Here is a 22,912-nt window from a genome sequence, read left to right on the forward strand (position 1 = left end):
CCTTTTTTTCTCATTTCAGATCTTCACCTCCATGGGTCTGACTTCATCCAAAATACATCAAGATGTGTCCTAAACATTCAAGAATCAATTCCTAAAAGGATTTGTGTATATATGTATAAACTTTTTTTTTATTAATTTTTATGTCAGGTCTTTTTTTTTCTACTTAATTTTTTAAAATATTTGTAATAAATAGTTTTTCTGCAGATGAGTAGTATTTATCTTTACAGTTGTTTTAAGCATTCATTGAAGTTTTTTTTGGCAAAAGAAAAAAGGAGGTTACTGCAAAAACTGATTTTTCAAGAATTTTTTTTGGCGTCGGGGTCGTTCGCGTCCGAGTATACCCTTAAAGGGGTGTCCGAGGACCGTACCTATCCAGGGTTAATAGCCATGCTGTCTACTTGCATATCACAATTTTCCAGCATGCTGTGTGTATCTTAGCACGGCTGGTTGCCGGAAACCGTTACCCTATGGGGTCTTCTACACCCCCATTTTAATGGCCTGAGTGGTCTCAGTCCCAGATTTATATCTTAGGCAATTCCTGCTAGAATTCCCTTTGCCTCCCTGGCAATCTATGAAGAATTCTGCCTTGTGTCCTCGGCCACAAACAAATTGCCTATGGATAAGGTTACGGTAACCAGCCGGGCGGGATATTATTATTATTATTACTTACTAAGCTACAACCCTAGTATGTGTCTATCTACTTCATTTCACGTTCCACTCTCTAACATCACAATGTTATCAATTACTTAAGATTAAGTTAAAATTAACTTTTTAATATTTAACTTTAGAATAATATAAGTCATTTGTATGACTTCCATATACTCATGTTCTCTTTCTCTTACAGGAGGAGTACGTGAAGTGTGACCACAACTTCTGTGGAGTGAAGCGCCCGCACTTCTACGGGCACACGGCGTGTAGGACCCACGCCCCTTGCGCCAACAAGAAAGGCGATCTGAAGTTTTGGGACCCGCAGAACTGTACAGTCTGCAAGGACCGCCTGGTCGAGGCGTTCAACAATCCTCCTTCAGCGGAGGTTAGGGACGCTTCTCGAGAGAAGCTACGCAAGTGGGTGCATGGCTTCCAAAAGAACGCCAGCGGACCATACCTTGCCACCGAAGACTTGAGGGCCTTGCTTTTCCCGAAAACATCCCCAGACTCTGTGGTCCCCAAGAATCCGATACCCACCGTCCAGATAACGGTGGAACCGGACGTAGTCATGGCTCAGTCCATGCACGAGTGCCGTTTGGATGCCGACAACGCGGAACGTATGTCGGAAGTGTTGGAGAATACGGAGAGGAACCTCATGGGCGACGATTTGGACTATGAGGAAGACCAGGTGGAATACCCTGAGTCGGAGCAGGAGGTCGCTCCACCTTCCACCCCCACACCGACTCCTACACTGACGGATGTATCACTTCCGTCTACATCTGCTACCCCGGATCCCACCCCATCCAACACCCAGGAGATCTTCAAAATGCTTGAAGCTCTCATGGATAAGAAACTCCACGAGACGCACGAGTTCTTCAGGACCAACATGGGAAGTTCGAAGCAGCCGAAAAGGATTTCGGTTAAGGACCTCCCCACATGCTCAGATACCAACCCCTGGAGGTATGCCGAGCACATGCCAATTACAAAGGGCAAGATCTTCATAAGCGAAAAGATCGACTCGATTGTGCTGGAAGAAGTGGAATTCTTCCCGAACTTTGAGGCTTATCCGGACTGTTACGTCCGACTTCGATCCGAACCTGCCTCTAAAGAAGAGACCGAACCAAAGGAGGTGATAGTGTTCGATCTCGCGAAGGCCCAGGCTATGCTGGCCAATACAGTGAAAAGTAGGGGCTTCACCTGCTCGAAACTTCCGGCGCTTAGCAAGAAGCACCCTACCTTTGTCGCACCAGACGATGCGACCCTCCCCTTCTTGGAAAAGGCCTTCACTGTGGTACATAAGGCAGTGGAAGAAGGAAAACCTTGCCCTGCAATGGAGGAGTGCAGACCCTTCTCCCTGACTACTCCCCCTGATGTTAGACACTGGAAAGATGTCCAGTCAACATTTGTGGTGGGAAAACTAGAACCTGACGTCGCTGGCCGTCAGTTTAACGAAGACCTCCCGAAACTTAATGACCATCTCCTTCGTCGGGAACATGACACGAAGGAATGGCTCGCCGCATCCATGTCCCTCCAGGTACAGCTCGAAGTCATGCCCGGTGACACTAGGGTCCCTGACTACTACAAGGTTCTCGCCAAAACACATTTGGCGACCGTAGTAAAAGATCTGTACAGCTTCACGAAGGCTCGTAGAGCCTGTCGTGAATTCGTGTTCTACAGTGCCACAGTGAGACACGAACCCCGGAGGCTGATCTCCTCCAACATCTGGGGTAAGCACCTCTTTCCCTCCTCCCTTGTGAAAGAGATCACCGACAAGGCCGCCACGGAGAACAGGAACCTTCTCCACAAGTGGGGCATGTCGAAGAAAAGGAAATCCTCTCAGGACGACGGCCCTCAACCTAAGAGGAAACCCACAAAACCAAAACCCCAGGAACGTCAACAGAGACGGCAGTTTCCGGGATCCGCTACTCCCCAAGTGGCAGCTCAGCCACAGCAGACCTTTCAGCTGGTCACCCAACCGGTCTTGTCAGAGTCGCCGGTTTTCACCCCTGTTTTCGAGCAACAGTCAACTACCTTTCGTCCCAAAGGTAGAGGCTCAAACAGAGGTGCAGGCAGAGACGCATCACGCCGTCCCTCCAGAGGCAGAGGAGGAAAGGGAGCTAGCGGCCGAGGTAGTAAACCCTCGGGAAACCAGAAGCAATGAAGTGCTTCCGGTGGGAGGAAGACTCCACCAATTCCAGGATCGTTGGACCTTCGATCCCTGGGCACACAGCATCGTCAAGAAGGGTCTAGGCTGGAGCTGGACTCAACCACCCCCAACCTTCCAGCAGTTCTTCCAACAGTCAACCCCCCTTCTGGAAGAATATGTCCTAGAACTCTTGAACAAGAAGGTGATAAGGAGGGTAAAGTCAACCAGGTTCCAAGGGAGACTGTTTTGCGTCCCCAAGAAGGACTCCGACAAACTCAGAGTCATTCTAGACTTATCCCCCCTCTACAAGTTCAAGATGCTGACTCTTCAACAGATAAGGACCCTTCTGCCTCAAGGTTCCTACACGGTCTCCATAGACCTGGCATATGCCTATTGGCACGTTCCAATGAACCACCACGATTCCTCCTACCTAGGATTTCGACTCCAAAGGAAAAGCTACGCTTTCAGGGCCGTGCCCTTCGGCCTCAATGTGGCCCCACGGATCTTCACAAAGCTGGCAGACGCCATCGTTCAACAGCTTCGCCTCCGCGGCGTCCAGGTGATGGCCTACCTCGACGACTGGCTGGTCTGGGCTCCATCGCCCGAAGATTGTCTAAGATCCTGCAACAAAGTCACCCAGTTTCTGGAACACCTGGGATTCAAGATAAACACAAAGAAATCTCGCCTCTCTCCAGCTCAGAAGTTCCAATGGTTAGGAATCCAGTGGAATCTTCAGTCACACCGCCTTTCCATTCCCCAGAAGAAAAGGAAGGAAATAGCAGGGTCTGTCAAAGGACTGCTGAAATCCAAACGGATCTCAAGAAGTCAGCAGGAATGAGTTCTAGGCTCTCTACAGTTCGCCTCGGTGACAAACCCAGTGCTATGTGCACAGCTAAAGGATGCCGCGGGAGTCTGGAGACGTTCCGCATTCATCGCTTGAAGAGACCTCAAGAGACGGCTCCCAAACAGACTTCGGTTACTCCTGAAGCCGTGGTCGGAAGCAAAGGGCCTGAAAAGGTCCATCCTTCTTCAACACCCGCCTCCATCACTCAACATCCACACGGACGCTTCGCTGGAGGGTTGGGGAGGTCACTCCCACCAAAAACAGGCTCAAGGAACATGGTCTCCCCTATTCAAGACGTTTCACATTAACATCTTGGAGGCCATGGCGGTCCTTCTAACTCTGAAGAAACTCTCCTCGCCTCCCTCGATCCATATTCGTCTAACCCTGGACAACTCGGTGGTAGTTCGGTGTCTCAATCGCCAAGGCTCAAGATCGCCCCAGATAAATCAGGTGCTTCTCCCAATCTTCCGTCTGGCAGAGAAGAAGAAATGGCACCTGTCTGCAGTTCATCTACAAGGATTCCGCAACGTGACGGCGGACGCTCTATCTCGAACAAGCCCGATAGAGTCGGAATGGTCTCTAGACGCAAGATCCTTCTCCTTCATCTCTCACCAAGTCCCAGAACTTCAGATCGATCTCTTCGCAACGAGCGACAACAATCAACTTCCTCGATACGTGGCCCCGTACGAGGACCCCAAGGCAGAAGCAGTGGACGCCATGTCACTGTATTGGAACAGATGGTCCAGGATCTACCTGTTCCTTCCCACCAACCTTCTGCTAAAAGTCCTCTCCAAACTGAGAACCTTCAAAGGAACAGCGGCCCTAGTGGCTCCCAAGTGGCCCCGGAGCAACTGGTACCCCCTAGTCCTGGAGCTACAACCGACGCTGATCCCTCTCCCGGGCCCAATTCTCTCCCAGCAAGTACAGAAGTCGACTGTCTTTGCTTCATCATCGAAAGTCAGGGACCTTCATGTCATGATTTTCTCTCCCTAGCCGCGAAGAAAAGGTTTGGGATCTCGAAGAAAAGTCTAGACTTCCTCGAGGAATACAAGACCGAATCCACACGACGGCAATACGAATCATCCTGGAAAAAATGGGTCTCATTCGTCAAGGCAAAAAATCCTACGGAAATCACCATTGATTTTTGCATGTCCTTCTTCATTCACCTTCATGGACAAGGCTTAGCAGCCAACACGATTTCTACCTGCAAATCGGCCTTGACTAAACCACTACTGTACGCCTTCCAGATTGATCTGTCCAGCGACATCTTCAATAAACTGCCGATGGCATGCGCTCGTCTACGCCCAGCACCCCCACCAAAACCTATTTCCTGGTCCCTGGACAAGGTGCTCCATTTTGCCTCCAACTTGGACAACGATTCGTGCCCTCTCAAGGATCTGACTCAAAAAGTTATATTTCTTTTTGCTCTTGCCTCAGGAGCCCAAGTCAGCGAAATAGTGGCATTATCAAGGGACGAGGGTCACATCCTGTTTACAGACTCAGGAGACCTTACCCTCTTCCCGGATCCGACGTTTCTCGCTAAAAACGAACTACCCACCAGAGATGGGGCCCTTGGAGAATCTGCCCCCTGAAAGAAGATGCCTCTCTATGTCCAGTAGAGAGCCTCAAGGTCTATCTTCGTAGAACTTCTGACTTTGGTGGAGGCCAACTCTTCAAAGGAGAAACATCGGGTAGCAACCTGTCGCTGAAACAACTAAGAGCGAAAATCACCTACTTCATTCGCAGAGCGGATCCTGACAGTACACCCGCAGGTCATGATCCTAGAAAAGTCGCATCGTCTCTGAATTTCTTTCAGAGCATGAATTTCGAAAGCCTCAAGAGTTTCACAGGCTGGAAATCCTCGCATGTTTTCTTCAAGCATTACGCGAAACAAGTGCATGAAGTCAAACATTTCGTGGTAGCCGCAGGTAGTGTTATGAAACCTGCACCTAACTCTGCATAGAACAGCGAGTTACTTGGGACTTTAACTCCTCGGGTGCTTATGTTGACCCTCGTGTGATACGTAGTGAAATCAGAGACACAGTGTTTTTTCATTGACTGTTCTTTTTTCAAGGTGAAATGTCATAGTCGTCACATGAGTGCCGCATGCCTAGAGCATGATGTGTTTTTCCTTATTAAAGACTGACGTTCCTCTGGAACCTGTGCCTTCTAATAATTTGAAATTTTCTTTCAGATTCAAGAGCGAAATCTTTCATTACTATGTACATTATAATTTATTGTAAATTACTTTTACATCCCTTATTGCATTTATTTACCATATTCTGCAATTGTGAAATAAAATTTCTATTTTATTACTTGTGCGTCTCAATCCGCTCCTACTTATACTATGAAATACATGGTTGTCATAGTTTCATTATCCCCTCCTTTTTTCTTTAAAAAATGATGAAGAATAATTGGTTCAATCCATATTATATACTCACCTATGCTATGTAATATTCCTAACTGAATAATTACTTGCGCTATACCTTCGAGACCAGACCGTTCTCTTGTTACAATATACAGTGCCTAACCACCACTTGTCTGTCATTGAGAATGTTCCTAAATGAATATCAACCACTCTGTCTTGTCTCCGATTTCTTCACGTTCTCCCCGCAAGGTGGGTAGCCATTCGAGAACCACTTTGATCCTCAGCATGGTCCGTTGGAACTTCTCTGCCAAGGGGGGCAGGAAGTTTCAGCCCCACGGAACCTCTATCGAGGTTACTATGCTTACTCTATTCAAAGCCCTCGGCACTTACACTACAAAGGGAAATCTACCACGATACATTGATTCTCTGGTATTCTTCCATCAGGACGCCATGGCTTGAGCCCAAAAAACGGATTTTGAGCGAAGTGAAAAATCTATTTTTGGGTGAGATAGCCATGGCGTCCTGATGGACCCTCCCTGCTACTTCGTCCAGCCTTTCAGGTCCCACCCTATCCTGCTGTATCATGGTGATCGGCAAGCAACTGGCGTCAGGATGAGGACGGACGTGACGGCATTTAGCAATGGCGCCCGTTTGTTTACGTTTCGAATACCAAAAGTAGCCACGGACGAGTATAGCTGTGGAACGGCTCCCCAGCTATTCTCCAGCCCCTCCACATCGAAGTGTTAACTCTATGTGGGGTGCAGATAGCTATGTGGCGCGTTAATACATGCGTCCCCTGTTGATATACGATGTCTTAAAGGGAAACCTTTAGGATACTCGCTCCAGAAGTTAGAATTCTGTGATAACCTGTGGTTAAATTCTCTGGGAATATCTTAGTAGTCATTTACCCAAGGAAGCTACCAAAAAGGAACCTTCCATCAGGACGCCATGGCTATCTCACCCAAAAATAGATTTTTCGCTTCGCTCAAAATCCGTTCCATGGCTCTGACTCCCTGGCGGTGGCGAAACACCAATCTGTAACGGCACCGTACTACGAAGCGGAAATCCAGCTATGCACTCGTGTCTTAGTATTTTTATATAAGTATATTTGTGATTTAATGGGAGTTCCATATTAAGTTGCAAGTATTAGTCCGAGGAATGCTCCACCAAGGCAAGTATAAAAGAGCATTTATTTAACCGGCTAGGCTAAGTTACAGGTTGCTGAAGTCAACACAACGCCATGTGCTCCTGGACTGATAACGGTGGGCGGCATCAGATAATCCTAGAAAATTGCAGGCGATGGACACAAATACACAATTATAGACATGTCATACTAGACATAGTTGCTGTGTAGTAGAAGCTACAGAAGTCCCTAACGAATAAAGGTATATCAACTTTTACATCCCACGAACTGATGAAAAGTCTGTATATTAATTATTAATTTAACCTGTCGCTAAGGTACAGTGAAGACTTATGGTCAACACTTTTCCCTCATCTGCATTTGTGTCCCATAAGAATATGCAAAAATCAAAACTATTGTAGTTTTATCTGCGTTGCTTATAATCTCAGTGAATGCTCTCTCTCTCTCTCTCTCTCTCTCTCTCTCTCTCTCTCTCTCTCGATCAGATACAATTTGCTGACCCTAATAAAATCAATTAATAATATCTTGGCTTATTTTTGGACATATTGTGAAGTCATTCAGTGAGATGTATTAGACTGTGCATTCATAGAGTAAAGTATAATTATTAATGTTAAATTGTAGAATTATTGATCGGTGTAAGATTTTAATCAACAAGATTTTCTCAATCTATCCACCAATTCCTTTCTCTCATGACCCATATATGATCAGATACCAGAAAAGGTCTTTTCGTGGAGCGTCCGTGACCTAAGGAGAGAGAGAGAGAGAGAGAGAGAGAGAGAGAGAGAGAGAGAGAGAGACTAGGAGTAAACAGCCCAGTTATAGTATGGAAACTATTGGTGCGTCGGGGCTGAGTATTTTGGGTCGGGGTGAAATGTAGGTGAGGAAGGACCCCTGAGCTGCTTCTCTTCCCCACAAAATGGAGACGAGGACTCGAAAGTAGTTCCTGGTCTCTCTCGATGGCAAGAGAGCTCAAAGACATTGGGATCGAGGCAGAACAGAAGTAAAGAGAGAGAGACAGGGAGTGGAACTGTGGCATCAGAAGAACAGTGTTGACTGCGAGGCGGAAGTGAATTATGGGAGATGGAAGTGTCTGATGCATATCAATATTTTGTTCCTTTTTTTTTTTTTTTGTTCACAGAGATATCGGAATCTTCAACAAACCCGACACTTGATGCTGTATCTGATAGTAAATCACCTCGAATATTTTGTATTATCATTTATAGTATATATTTTTTTGGGGGGGTGACAGTAGTGGTTTCATGTGATTTCATTAATAAAATGTAGTGTTTACCACTTACCTGTGTAAATTATTAGTTTTCTTATCATTATATTGGAGTTAATAACTTATTTAGATACTATCATTTAGTATTTTTTTATAAATTATAAATAATAGCAAACTATTTGTACTGAAATGACTATTCAGTTGAGAGCTTTGGATGGAAAACGTCCTTTTATTTTAGTTTACCATTGAAGCATTCTACTCACACTCGTTTTCTTTGGTATTTACCGTTTTCTCTAGTATAATTTTAATTCCAATATATCTTAACATTGGATTTTGGTATTTTGCAAAATGCGCAATACTTGTTTTATATTATTTTGATCATGAAATATAGGAATTTATGGAATTTAGTTAGAATTATGAACCTTAACTTATATATTGGATTGATGAAAATTGTTAAGGGTAATTCAATCGTAGAGTTCGATAACCAGTTTTATCAGTAATCTGAGAGAGAGAGAGAGAGAGAGAGAGAGAGAGAGAGAGAGAGAGAGAGAGACCCCATTTTTGAAAAATGGATCGAAGAAGTTAAAGATGATGCAAATAAAGCTTACTGCAAGCTATGCAAAAGCGAACTAAGGGCCCACAAAGCTGATTTGAAGAAACATAGTGATTCTGTAAATCATAAACAAAACATGTCAAAAATATCTTCCAAACAAAATTTGAAAACTATGGACTATTTCACAGGAGACAAAGTTACCCGACTTGAATTACAGCTTTCAGCGTATATTGCGTGTCATTCATCAATTAGATCAATTGATCATTTATGTGATATTCTGAAGAAGGATATGCCTTGTTCCTCAAGCTCTGAGAATATTAGATTACATAGAAAGAAATGCACCGCCATAATAAAGAAGGTTCTGTCCCCAGTACTCTTAAAAGAAATAGTTGCAGACATAAAAGATTCTGTCTTTTCATTAATCATAGATGAATCAACAGATATTGCTTGCATAAAACATTTGTGTGTTTGTGTTCGCTATTACAGTTCATTACACAACAAGATAGTGTCTCAGTTCCTAGGACTAATCCCAGTGACAAGTACCACAGCAGAAGCTTTACATCAGCACATAAAGGATTATTTTCAAGAAATCGGTGTGGATTTGAATAAATGCTTTGCAATAGCGACAGATGGTGCTCAAAATCTTTGTGGATGTCACCATTCTGTGTATATGCTTATGAAAAAAGATATTCCTAATCTCATTCTTTTGAAGTGTACCTGTCATTCACTTCATTTAGCTTGTTCTCACGCATCAGAAGAAATGCCATCTTGTATTGATTATATACTTAGAAAAACATATAACTGGTTTCACAGATCGGCGTTGAGAAGAGAGGATTATATGAAAATTTATAAGCTGATTCATGATGGGAAGGATCCTCTGCAATTAATACCTTTATCTGGCACCCGGTGGCTAGCCAGAAGCAACAGTGTAAAGAGAGTTCTTGATCAGTGGGATGCACTGAAAACTCACTTTCAGTTTGTAGCTTCTTCATGTGATAAATATGTATCTAGAGAACTCTACTCCATGTACTCTGACCATAAAAATGAACTCTACTTGACATTTCTAAGACCCATTCTAAATGATTTCGAGAGGATAAACTTGCTTTTTCAAAGAGAAGAAGCAGATCATTGTAGCCTACTCAGAGAGCTAGAGTGTTTTACATTGGTGATGCTGAGAAGAGTTTTACTTTCAAATTATGTTAAGCTTGAAGTTGATCTGAATATGTCGTCCATATTTCTCCCTTTAAAAAATGTTGATTTTGGTTATGAATTCACCTCCCTCGTATCCAGTAAGAAACAAGCCAATTTAATTTCAGAGCAAGAATTGCACGATGTAAAATCAAGAGGACACTAATTCCTTTTAAGAGCATGTAAGGAACTACTTTCTCGTCTTCCTGAAAACATGGAGACCTTAAAGAAAATAAAGAACCTTTCACCAACAGTCTGTTTAAGCCACACACGGCCACCTTTCTCTGAACTACCTTTAGAACTAGCTGATCGCTTTGAAATAGCAGATATTGAAGGTCAATGGCGAACTTTGTTGAACCTAGACTGGAATAACATTTGTGATGGAGACTGTCCAAAAAAAATCAGTTTTGGACAAAGGCAATTGGTGTAACTAATGCGGGAGGTGACTTTATTCTAAAAGATATATCGGAGTTTGCATTAAAAGTGTACAGCCTCCCCATAAGTAATGCTCTAGTAGAAAAGGTTTTCTCTAGAGTAACAAGCGTAAAAACCAAGTTGAGAAATCGAATGGGCCTAGATCTCTTAACCTCAATATTAAGGATAAAGACCAGTTTGGAATTAAATGGTAAATGCTGTACAGGATTTGAACCGAAAAGGTCCATGCTAAATTTTGACTCATCAATCTACAAAAATGAAAAAAATGAGGAAAATGAAGAATATGTCTAGTGGATGATTTGCTGGATATATTTGATTAATTTTCAACAAAAGAATAGAAAAGAATTTTATTTACCGTATTTTCATGAAATAAAATGAGATTGTTTTTCAAAATTTCATTTTTGAAAGATTAAGACAATTTTATTTTAATTTTCCAACAAAAGAATCTATTTAGTTTAATTGCAAATATGAAACATTTCGGAAGTTTACGTTTGAAACAATTGATTTTCAAAACAATTATATATACTATGGTTTAAAAAAGAAACTGAAAGATTTGTTTAAAACTATTTTCACTAGCAAGATAGCCAAGCAGGACCAAAAACTGTAGGTAAGTAATCATATAAATGTTTTATATATATATATATATATATATATATATATATATATATATATATATATATATATATATATATATATATATATATATATATATATATATATATATATATATAAATAAACGGGCTACTTTAACTCTAAATTTGCGATTTTTTGGAAGCGTTTGGGCTACTTTTTGAAAATACATCTGGCAACCCTGAGCCTGGGCCTTCCTATCTTCCTTCAGAATATAGTCTTTGGCCCCGTCAGACATCCGTCCAACACCTTGGTCAAACATGTTTACCCCTTTCACACGTTCAAACATTATCTCAAACGTCGTGTTGTCAAGCGTGTTGGCCAACATGCTTGACCGTGTAAAACCCCCATTAGTCTTACATTTTAACCCGATCTCTATCTCTCTCTCTCTCTCTCTCTCTCTCTCTCTCTCTCTCTCTCTCTCACTTTCGATTTTTCTGACCTAATCGGCTATATTGCCTTTCAATTCCAATTTTAAAAATCTCCCTCTCTTCTGTCTCCTTGGATCGTTGTGGTAACCTACACAGCAGACCTTCTGAGTGGCCAGTGATGGACTTCATGACCGTACAAGAAAGAATGAATGGGTGGGAGCCAATAACATGCCTCTACCGAGTTATGCTGCAAACTAAAGTAACTTGTTAATAGCAACCCTTTGCTGGTTACAGCTACAAGTGAGTAGAGAGGAAGAGAAGGAAATCTAAAAGTGTCTGTGGCTCTGACTCCCTGGCGGTGGCGAACACCAAACTGTAACGGCACCGTACTACGAAGCGGATATCCAGCTATGCACTCGTGTCCTAGTATTTTTATATAAGTATATTTGTGATTTAATAGGAGCTCCATATTAAGTTACAAGTATTAGTCCGAGGTATGCTCCCCCAAAGCAAGTATAATAGAGCATTTATTTAACCGGCTAGGCTGAGTTACAGGCTGCCGAAGTCAACACAACGCCATGTGCTCCTGGACTGATAACGGCGGGCGGCATCAGATAATCCTAGAAAATTGCAGGTGATGGACACAAATACACATAATTATAGACATGTCATACTAGACATAGTTGCTGTGTTGTAGAAGCTACCGAAGTCCCTAACGAATAAAGGTATATCAACTTTTACATCCCACGAACTGATGAAAAGTCTGTATATTAATTATTAATTTAACCTGTCGCTAAGGTACAGTGAAGACTTATGGTCAACACTTTTCCCTCATCTGCATTTGTGTCCCATAAGAATATGCAAAAATCAAAACTATTGTAGTTTTATCTGCGTTGCTTATAATCTCAGTGAATGCTCTCTCTCTCTCTCTCTCTCTCTCTCTCTCTCTCTCTCTCTCTCTCTCTCTCTCTCTCTCTCTCTCTCTCTCTCTCGATCAGATACAATTTGCTGACCCTAAGAAAATCAATTAATAATCTCTCTCTCTCTCTCTCCGATCAGATACAATTTGCTGACCCTAAGAAAATCAATTAATAATCTCTCTCTCTCTCTCTCTCTCTCTCTCTCTCTCTCTCTCTCGATCAGATACAATTTGCTGACTCTAAGAAAATCAATTAATAATCTCTCTCTCTCTCTCTCTCTCTCTCTCTCTCTCTCTCTCTCGATCAGATACAATTTGCTGACCCCAATAAAACCAATTAATAATATCTTGGCTTATTTTTGGACATATTGTGAAGTCATTCAGTGAGAGGTATTAGACTGTGCATTCATAAAGAGTAAAGTATAATTATTAATGTTAAATTGTAGAATTATTGATCGGTGTAAGATTTTAATCAACAAGATTTTCTCAATCTATCCACCAATTCCTTTCTCTCATGACCCATATATGATCAGATACCAGTAACGGTATTTTCGTGGAACGTCCGTGACCTAAGGAGGGAGAGAGAGAGAGAGAGACTAGGAGTAAACGGCCCAGTTATAGTATGGAAACTATGGCGGCGTCGGGGCTGAATATTTTGGGTCGGGGTGAAATGTAGGTGAGGAAGGACCCCTGAGCTGCTTCTCTTCCCCACAAAATGGAGACGAGGATTCGAAAGTAGTTCCTGGTCTCTCTCGATGGCAAGAGAGCTCAAAGACATTGGGATCGAGGCAGAACGGAAGTGAAGAGAGAGAGAGAGACAGGGAGAGGAACTGTGGCATCAGAGGAATAGTGTTGACTGTGAGGCGGAAGTGAATTGTGGGAGATGGTAGCGTCTGATGCCAATCAATAATTTGTTCCTTTTTAACTTTTTTTTTGTTCACAGAGAGATCGGAATCTTCAACGATCCCGACACTTGATGCTGTATCTGATAGTAAATCACTTCGAATATTTTGTATTATTATCTATAGTATATTTTTTTTTTGGGGGGTGACAGTAGTGGTTTCATGTGATTTCATTAATAAAATGTAGTGTTTACCACTTACCTGTGTAATTATTAGTTTTCTTATCATTATATTGGAGTTAATAACTTATTTAGATACTATCATTTAGTATTTTTTTATAAATTATAAATAATAGCAAACTATTTGCACTGAAATGACTATTCAGTTGAGAGCTTTGGATGGAAAAGGTCCTTTTATTTTAGTTTACCATTGAAGCATTCTACTCACACATTTTCTTTGGTATTTACCGTTTTCTCTAGTATAATTTTAATTCCAATATATCTTATCATTGTATTTTGGTATTTTGCAAAATGCGCAATACTTGTTTTATATTATTTTGATCATGAAATACAGGAATTTATGGAATTTAGTTTGAATTATGAACCTTAACTTATATAATGGATTGAACAACCCTCATCTGAGCCCACGCCCACCTTGGAACCACAAAACACCCGCTCTAGCCTGCCTGTTACAGGGCCAAGGATCGTTACGAAGCAAACGCCAGTTTTGGATTCCACCACCTCCCCCTCCCTATCGCTAGACAGAAGAGATTCAAGAGAAGTACCATCCCCTCCTACCTCTCTCCCCTCCCCCCCTGCAACTGACTCATATGCCAGGGCGCTAATGTCAAAGGCCCAAGACGACAACGAGGGATGGCAGACCTCCCAGCGAAAGACAAAGTTCCGACCTGACCGTAACCGCAAACAGGTCAACCAGCATTCATCCGGGTATATCCCCCTTCACCTCCGCCCAAAGAGATGCCACGTCGTTGTCCACAACCTGCATTCCTCAGTGACTGAAGATGCCATTAGGCTCCGGGTTAGGGATATAACAGGATCAGACCCCCTCATTCTTCATAGCCTCAAGTGTAAGACAGTAGGTCAAGTTGCATACAGGGTTTCCTGTTTATTCCATCATCAAGAGCTCTTGGTAGGCGAAAGCTTTGGCCCAGGAGCATATGTGTCCTTTTATGATCATAAAAGAGATCGCCCTCCCCCAGCGACCCTAGTCCCCCGAAGTCACCTACGACAATCAGCCTCCACCGTCAACGCCCCAGCACCAACCACTCCCACGCCCCCTGAGATTTCTGCTCTTATCTCCAAAGGTCGACGAAATTCATGGAGTCATTAAGTATTTTATCTTGGAACATATACGGGATCAAGCGGAATTTACCTATCCTTAATGAGTTCTGCAACGATTTCCGTGGCATTATTGCACTGCAAGAAACCTTACTCCTCCCCCATGACCTGGCTATCAGTGATTCGGTTCATGTTGATTATAACAGTTTCTCTATCTCGTCGATGGTTACTCACGACTACATCATTCAAGGTCGTCCGAAAGGAGGTCTCTCATTTCTATGGCATAGATCACTGGACAAGTGCGTGAAACCAGTGACGTATCAAAACGACAGACTTCTCGGCCTGCAAGTAACGATCGAAAGTAAAACCATATTAGTGATTAATGCATACTTCCCCTGGGAGTGCCAGTCAAACTTTGATCAGTATTGTATATTACTAGGAGAAGTCCAAGGTATTATTAATGATACCACCGCTGACCATGTGTGCATAATAGGAGACTTTAATGCGCACCCATCCAGACTTTTCTATAATGAATTACAGCGTCTCTGTTCTCAACAATCTCTTCAAATTAGCGATGTTGCCCTACTGCCTCCTTCGTCCTTTACGTACATGCAAAACAGAAATAATATGCCCATCACATCCTGGCTTGATCATTGTATTACCACTGACCGCCTGCATAGCTCTATCACTGAATGTATTATACGATACGACCTTTCGTCTGCATTCGATCACATACCCATACAGATCACATTTCACACACCCTCCCTCCCGGCGGTACCCATCCAAAGGGAGAGGCTACCTTCCATCTCATGGGATTTCTCCAACCTCCAAAAATCCACTGCATTCAAACGCTTATCTGAAAGTAATCTCCGCTCGATAATCCAACCTGCTGAAGCCCTGCTCTGCAATAATCATAATTGCCGCAACGAACAGCATAAAACAAAACTGAAGGAATTCTACGTAAATATCATAAATGCCCTACGGAGCTCGGGAAGAGACACGTTTAGACTCTCTAGAGGTAACCATCGAAACATACCTGGTTGGAATGACTTAGTTAAAGACCTCTATGCACACTCTCGAGAAATGTTCCTTCTTTGGAGGAACGATGGTAGCCAGAGAGAAGGTCCCCTCGCTCTTCAGATGAGACAAGCGAGAGCACAGTTCAAACTTGCTCTCCGTCAATGTCGCAGCAACGAAAATCAGCTACGAGCCGATGCACTGTCCAGAAAATTGACCAACCATGACTTCCCCCATCTTTGGAAAGATATTAATTCACTAAACCCAAAGTCAAACAAATTATCCCAAAGAGTAGGGGATGCAATTGGCGAAGAATCCATCGCAAGAATGTGGGGGGATCACTTCAGTACCATCCTAAATTGTATAAATGACCAAGATACCCGAAATGAAGTGGATACCCTCATCAATGTCAATATGGATTTTCAATATAGTGACCGTATCTCCCCGAGTGACGTGTGCGAGGCTATCAAGAAATTACCTAGTAACAAGGCTCCCGGCTGCGATGGCCTTCCTGCCGAGGCTTTCAAATTCTGCCACCCTATAATTTATATCCTATTTTCTGCACTATTTAATGCCTGTATATTACACCAATATCTCCCCGAAACCCTGCTACTTTTCCACTTAATACCTCTCATAAAAAACAAACTGAAGGATGCCAGTGACCCAGGAAACTACCGCCCCATCGCCATTACAACAATTTCATCGAAAATATTTGAATCTCTTCTGTTCCGTCGCCTTGCACCATTTCTCCACACCGCAGACAATCAATTTGGTTTTAAGACTAACCACTCGACTGACACCTGTATATATATTTTAAAGGAGTTATTGAATTGCTATATATCCTCGGCCTCCCCTGTCTACTTATGTTTTGTAGACGTGCGGAAGGCATTTGACAGAGTAAACTATCTGAAGCTCTTTTTGAAACTACGCAAAAGGGGAACTCCTCTATATCTCATCGGTATATTATACTGTTGGTTCACAACACAACAGTTCTGTGTCAAATGGGGCAATGTCCTGTCCCAGCAATTCGGCTCATCTAACGGTCTCAGGCAAGGAGGCATCCTCTCACCATACTTATTTAATGTTTACACAGACGACTTAAATATCAGACTGAATTCACTTCCCATTGGGTGTACGGTTAATGGCTTTACCATAAATAACCTTTGCTACGCTGACGATATGGTCCTCATCTCCCCCTCTGCTCAAGGCTTACAACGTCTCATCAATACTTGCAACGCATACGCTATTGAACATGACATAATCTATAACGAATCGAAGACACAGTGCATGTCTGTCCTTCCTAGATCGCTCCGTTTCGTAGAAGATCCACATATTTACCTTCAAAACCATCAGCTAGAATTTATCAATGATTTTCCTTACCTAGGTCACATCATTACGAAAGATTTAAAGGACACACCTGACATTGAAAACAGGCGACGAAAATTGTGTTGTCTAGGGAACATGGTAACGAGAAGATTTGCCTTCTGCCGCCAAGATATCAAAAAACTCCTATTTCAAACCTACTGCTATAACGTATACGGCTGCTCGCTATGGGCAAACTATACGCGAGAATCGATGAGACGTATCACAGTCATACACAATGATAACCTAAGGCGCCTCACCAATACCCCGAGGCACCATTCAGCTTCAGCGATGTTTGTTGAAAATGGACTGGATAACCTGAAAACCATCATTCGTCGCTCTATAGTAAGTCTCACCTCCCGCCTACGATCTAGTGAAAATCCCCTAATTCAAAATGTGCTTGCAAGTGCAGCGAGAATAAAATCCAAAATGTGGGAAACCTGGAATTCGGAAGCGTCAGTACAATGAATTGTATTCACTAATATTTGATAGTGTGGCTATGCCAAATCCTCATCACTAAATAACTTTGGTATGATTCCCAGTATTGTTATGATAACGTGTTTTATTATGTTACATCTTTGTTGTCTGGATGTCCTGTATTTCCTTCACACCCCTGCTCAGTGACTAGATTTTTTTTTTCCTCCCCAGTGTTCTTTCATTTTCAAGCAATTTCTGTTCCAACATATTATCATTGTCATCTCCATTTTGTTTTCTTTTTTTTTCTCTCTCCCTCTCTTTTTGTTTGCTAATATGTATGGTATCATCATTGCTAAGCATTAATTCTTATGTGACTTTGTTACCCAAACCTTAGATCTCTGTGGTCAACCTGCTAATTGATGTTTATTATATATCACTGATTTATTGCATTTCTCATCTTTTTTTTTTTCTTGTACCGTTGTCAAAAGTGTAAGATCACTGTACCCTTACTGTAACTCTGTATATGGCTTCTGCTGAAATAAAGATTATTATTATTATTATTATTATTATTATTATTAATTCAATCGTAGTTTGATAACCAGTTTTATCAGTAATCTGAGAGAGAGAGAGAGAGAGAGAGAGAGAGAGAGAGAGAGAGAGAGGGGGGGAGTTATATATGTAGGCCTATGGCTATTTCTAACATTCACATCTAGAATTGTGTTCTGTGTGGCACCAATTCACCAACATTTTCCATCAAAGCTTCTCCATCAACCCCCCTCCTCTCTCTCTCTCTCTCTCTCTCTCTCTCTCTCTCTCACAGGTGAGAGGTTTCAATGTCAAGGCTGCCGAATGCAACTCAAGGGAGGAGCTCCTCCATACTCGGAGCATTGTATTTTGAAGACGAGTCCATTACCGAACGGGGGAGGAATCTTGCATATGAGAATTACAATGGAATCAGTTAGGTTTTACGTGTAACCTTATTAGTTCAGGAGATAATTTTAGTTTAACATTTGCAAGACAGTTGATTGTTAATTGTATGTTCGTTGGGATAAATGTTTATATTTTATAATCTTTTATAATTCAATTGCAGTATCAAGTACAGAATATCACGAAATATGGATTAATACAGTTGATATCTGAATGTGCTATATTTTCTTTTTCTGGGATGTCTACATTAATTTTTGTTATACACATTCAATGTTACACCAAAGATTTTGTTGAATTTTCTAATACTTTGAATTATCAACTCCAATATATCATATGGCGAAAGAAAGTGGTCATAGTGACCTCCCCCGGTCTATAGTGGACTCGCCCTACTTGTTGCAGTGTATTCTTCCACCCCCCTACAGAGAGAGAGAGAGAGAGAGAGAGAGAGAGAGAGAGAGAGAGAGGTTGTTGACTGCAAGACGGAAGTGACTTGAGAAAAGGAATCATCTGATAGATGGGAACACATCGCATCATTTGTTCTCTCTCGCTTTTCGTAATTTTTCTTCACTGAGGAAAATAACAAAATTTTCAGCGTGGCCTCTACTTGATACTATATCTGATATGAAATCAAAATCAATTTTTTGCTGCTGCTGATGGGTTAAGGATTGAAACCCGGAAGCTTCAAGGAAATAAAATGTGGACAAAATGCCGAGGATTTTATTGCTGAACGTCATAATTTTCATTTTTTTTTTTATGAGAGAGCGTCGCCGCTTGTAGACATAAAAAGCAGACATGGTACAGAATCCTGGATCGAGATAAGGAAGCGGGAGACGACTCTTAAGAAAATACGAGATAAGAGAATATATATATATATATATATATATATATGTGTGTGTGTGTGTGTGTGTATGTGTATATATATATATATATATATAGAGAGAGAGAGAGAGAGAGAGAGAGAGAGAGAGAGAGAGAGAGAGAGAGATAATAGTGTTGCAGAATATCACACTGTCAAGGTCAACCTGACTTGAAATATTTTCCGACTTTCTTTTCTTCGAACTTCCCAACCACTCTTACTCTCAAACAACCTTGAAATTTTCTAAACTTTACGATTCAAAATAGTACTGAGATAGAAAGTTTCGGACCCATGAGTGACCCTGAGTTTCACATTGGGGAAAACAGTCTTGTCATCTAATAATGTCTATCTTAAGGGGGTTTTACACGGTCAAGCATGTTGGCCAACACGCTCATCGAACCTCCAACACAACATGTTTGAAGAGTGTTTACATGTTCAAACCAAACTGACAGACAACCTCAGTCGGTGCCAAAAGGAGAAGGAGCAACATGTCCTTGCCCAAGAGAGGTGATGGCAATCGGGGTAGTGATTGCCCTCAACGAAAAGAAAAGGAAGCGTTCAAAGTGGACAAAGGACTGGTTGCTTAAAAGGCACCAAATTTCACATACCAATTTAATGAAAGAGCTGAAATTAGACCCAAATGAATGGCGCAATTATATGCGCATGGATGAATCAACATATTTAGAACTTTTGAATATGGTCACTCCATTCATTACAGATGTTACCCGGGCGAGATTTGAGTATGAATGACGGTTCGAGACTGATGACCGTTCACACGTTCAAACATGGACATCATGCACCGAGCAAGCTCCGCCCACAAAAGTCAGGCCCCGTCCAAAGACTATATACTGAAGGAAGATAGGAAGGCTCAAAATAGAATGTTAATACGCTAGTTGGCAACTCCAAAGTGAACACAATAGTTAGTTGCTCCTATTTCAGATGGCGATGTAGGTATACATCGTTTGTCGTCCGTCTGTTTATATTCAGAATTTGACAGTTGACTCCAACGAAATCATGGCGCCGACAGTAAAGAAGTCACACAAGTGTGTTGTGTACCATAAACAAAAAGAAACCGATCCTCATTTGGTATTTCACAGGTCCCCTAAGGACAAAGAACGGTGAGTACAAACAGTATAATACATGCAGTATGTGCTGCTAATGAGTAAGCCCCACTGATATTGGATGTAAGATTAAGGCAAGGCATCCACAGTAAATCTCTTTTGTTTTTCATTTTTTGTTGGCTTGTATGCTACCTTATTTCTATTTCCAACCCCCTTTTGATTATTTTTGTGTGTGACGGAATTTTGTGTTATTTTGATCCTTTTGATTGTACATTTATACATTTATTTGTTTATAATACTAAACTATACATGAGTGCATCATGCTTTTCCATTTCAATAAAAAAATTAAATACAATTGTGTTTTTATACACCTAATATCTCTCCATCTTACAGTGGCCTACAAACTGTAATTAAATGTATGCCTACACAAGCATTTGTGGCTAAGTTTAACAAATCAGATATACAGTATGTTTTAATTTATTCGAATGTGGTATTGTATAGAACATTTAAAAATGGTTCTAATATACTGTACAATACTTAAATTTGCAAGAAAATTAACTAAATAAGAGATATAGCTATTGAATTTCTAAAAAATAGACTGAGAAACATAATTTGCAATTTAGTTACTCATTGAGTAAGATATACTGACATAGTAATGCAAATTGTGAACAAATATGTCGCAAAATTTACAATCGAATTCCATCCTATATAAGGCTGATTCACACGACCCGTTTTCTTTCCGACAGGCTCGCCGTCGGTTAAGCGGCGTCTAGGTTTCTTACGTGTATTCAAATGCAACTGTTCACACGACCCGTCAGGCAGACGGTGTGGCGGGATGTTTAAAAAACAAGCCCCACACCCTTGAATCACTCTAACAGACAATTATCTCCACAACACAAACTTTCCCCTTACTTTATCAACTGGACTCTTGGACAAAAGGACAAACAAAACAAAACATAACCTTAAAACTATATATTTCTTACAAACTATAATAAATCAAACCAAACCATCCCAAGAAACTTTAAACTCATCAAAACTTAACACTTTAAACTAGAATCACCAGCATCAAAAACTTTACACTATATATACCATAAACCCCATCCAAATTAACGCAAAAAAAAACCTAACAAACTTAAATCTAAACCGCACACCAACTCAAAATATATGTTTATAAATATTTTATAGACACCAACACTGTCTATACACACAAGCCAACTGTCTTTTATGGCACAACACCACTATATGAAACCCGAAGATTGTTTTCAATTTCCATAACGGACTTCACTCCTCGGGGTCATGGGTGTCATTATCATCATCATCATCATCATCATCATCGTCATCATCATCATCATCAATCCAAATACACAGGCCAGGTCGTCAACAGTTGAGCAGTCAAATGAGCGGTACAAACAAAATCTTAATACAGGCCAGGTCATCAACAATAATCCACTTTCTAGAAATTTAGTCACTCCAAAGGAGGTCTCTCCAAAGGAGGAATCGCAGCCTGCCAAAATAAAAAAGAAAAACACTTACGAACACTTCTAGCTAACTGAACTATCGCACTATAATCAAAGATAAATAATAAATTGTTCCTATCATTCACAATCACGACAAGCAAAGATAAACAAAACTGTACTTACTTTGAAAATCAAAAACCACTTCCACGCTGGTCAGAAAAATATAAATGTAATCCAGCTCTCACACAACTGCCTTATGCTGCAGTCAAATAAAAAAAGCATTCGCTCCGAAACATTCACCACTGTCGTAACCTTACTAAAAATGTAAACAAACAATCTCATTTATACCAACAGTCTTCCTCACCACAAACGATCGTTACACTAACTACTTTCGCTCGCTAACACAATATCTCTCTCTCTCTCTCTCTCTCTCTCTCTCTCTCTCTCTCTCTCTCTCTCTCTCTCTCTCACAGGATTTGGCAAAACAAAAATAAAAATAAAGCAAAAATAAATCCTCCACATTCCTCCCCCCTTACTTTGCCAAATCCTTCTCACACAACACTTACATTATTTTTTTCATAACCCAGTCGCAGTCGGGAACGGGACCTCTACTCCGAGTAACTGGGCCTCCATATACTCTCTCATTCACTTCTTCCTTATCACAATCATTAGCTACATTAACACTATTCCTATCTAAATCCCTATCATCTAATATATCATGTACAATCATATCTACCTCGTTCTCATCTGGCCCTATAATTACACTCATTTCTGTAAACAGTTCATCCATTTCATCAAAAACATTCTCAACTTTAGTAAAAGATTCATTCATACTACTAATCATTCTCCTATCTCTCACTCTCGCATTCGTCATCCTTTCTTTTACATCACCTAAGGAAAAGCCACACACACTATAGGTATCATTCATACTCAGCCATGATTCATCTGTATTAACACATTTATCTTCCATACACACTTGCACATTTACACCCTTGTCATACTTATTTCTATTCTCACTTTTACTTATAAAATTTCCCCTTCTTTCATCTTTACTTAAAGCTCTTGTATTCTTCCTTTTCTTATATTCTACTAACACTAACTGTTTACCTTCCAGACCTAAGTCCTCATACATACTAGGTTCACCCTTGTTCCTTTTCAACCATTTACTCATCCCATTCTCTTGGATATACTCAGGTACCTCTTTCCATTT

General features: G+C 41.2%; 1 protein-coding gene across 1 annotated transcript; it reads left to right on the forward strand.

The window, feature by feature from the left end:
• The first annotated feature begins 9,058 nt into the window (after positions 1–9,058).
• On the forward strand, positions 9,059–10,276 carry LOC137624641 (zinc finger MYM-type protein 1-like). Its single transcript, XM_068355600.1, has one exon. It carries the CDS (start codon positions 9,059–9,061, stop codon positions 10,274–10,276), a length of 1,218 nt encoding a protein of 405 aa, XP_068211701.1.
• Positions 10,277–22,912: the final 12,636 nt, after the last annotated feature.

Source organism: Palaemon carinicauda, chromosome 31 (assembly GCF_036898095.1).
Source record: "Palaemon carinicauda isolate YSFRI2023 chromosome 31, ASM3689809v2, whole genome shotgun sequence".
Classification (NCBI taxonomy): domain Eukaryota; kingdom Metazoa; phylum Arthropoda; class Malacostraca; order Decapoda; family Palaemonidae; genus Palaemon; species Palaemon carinicauda.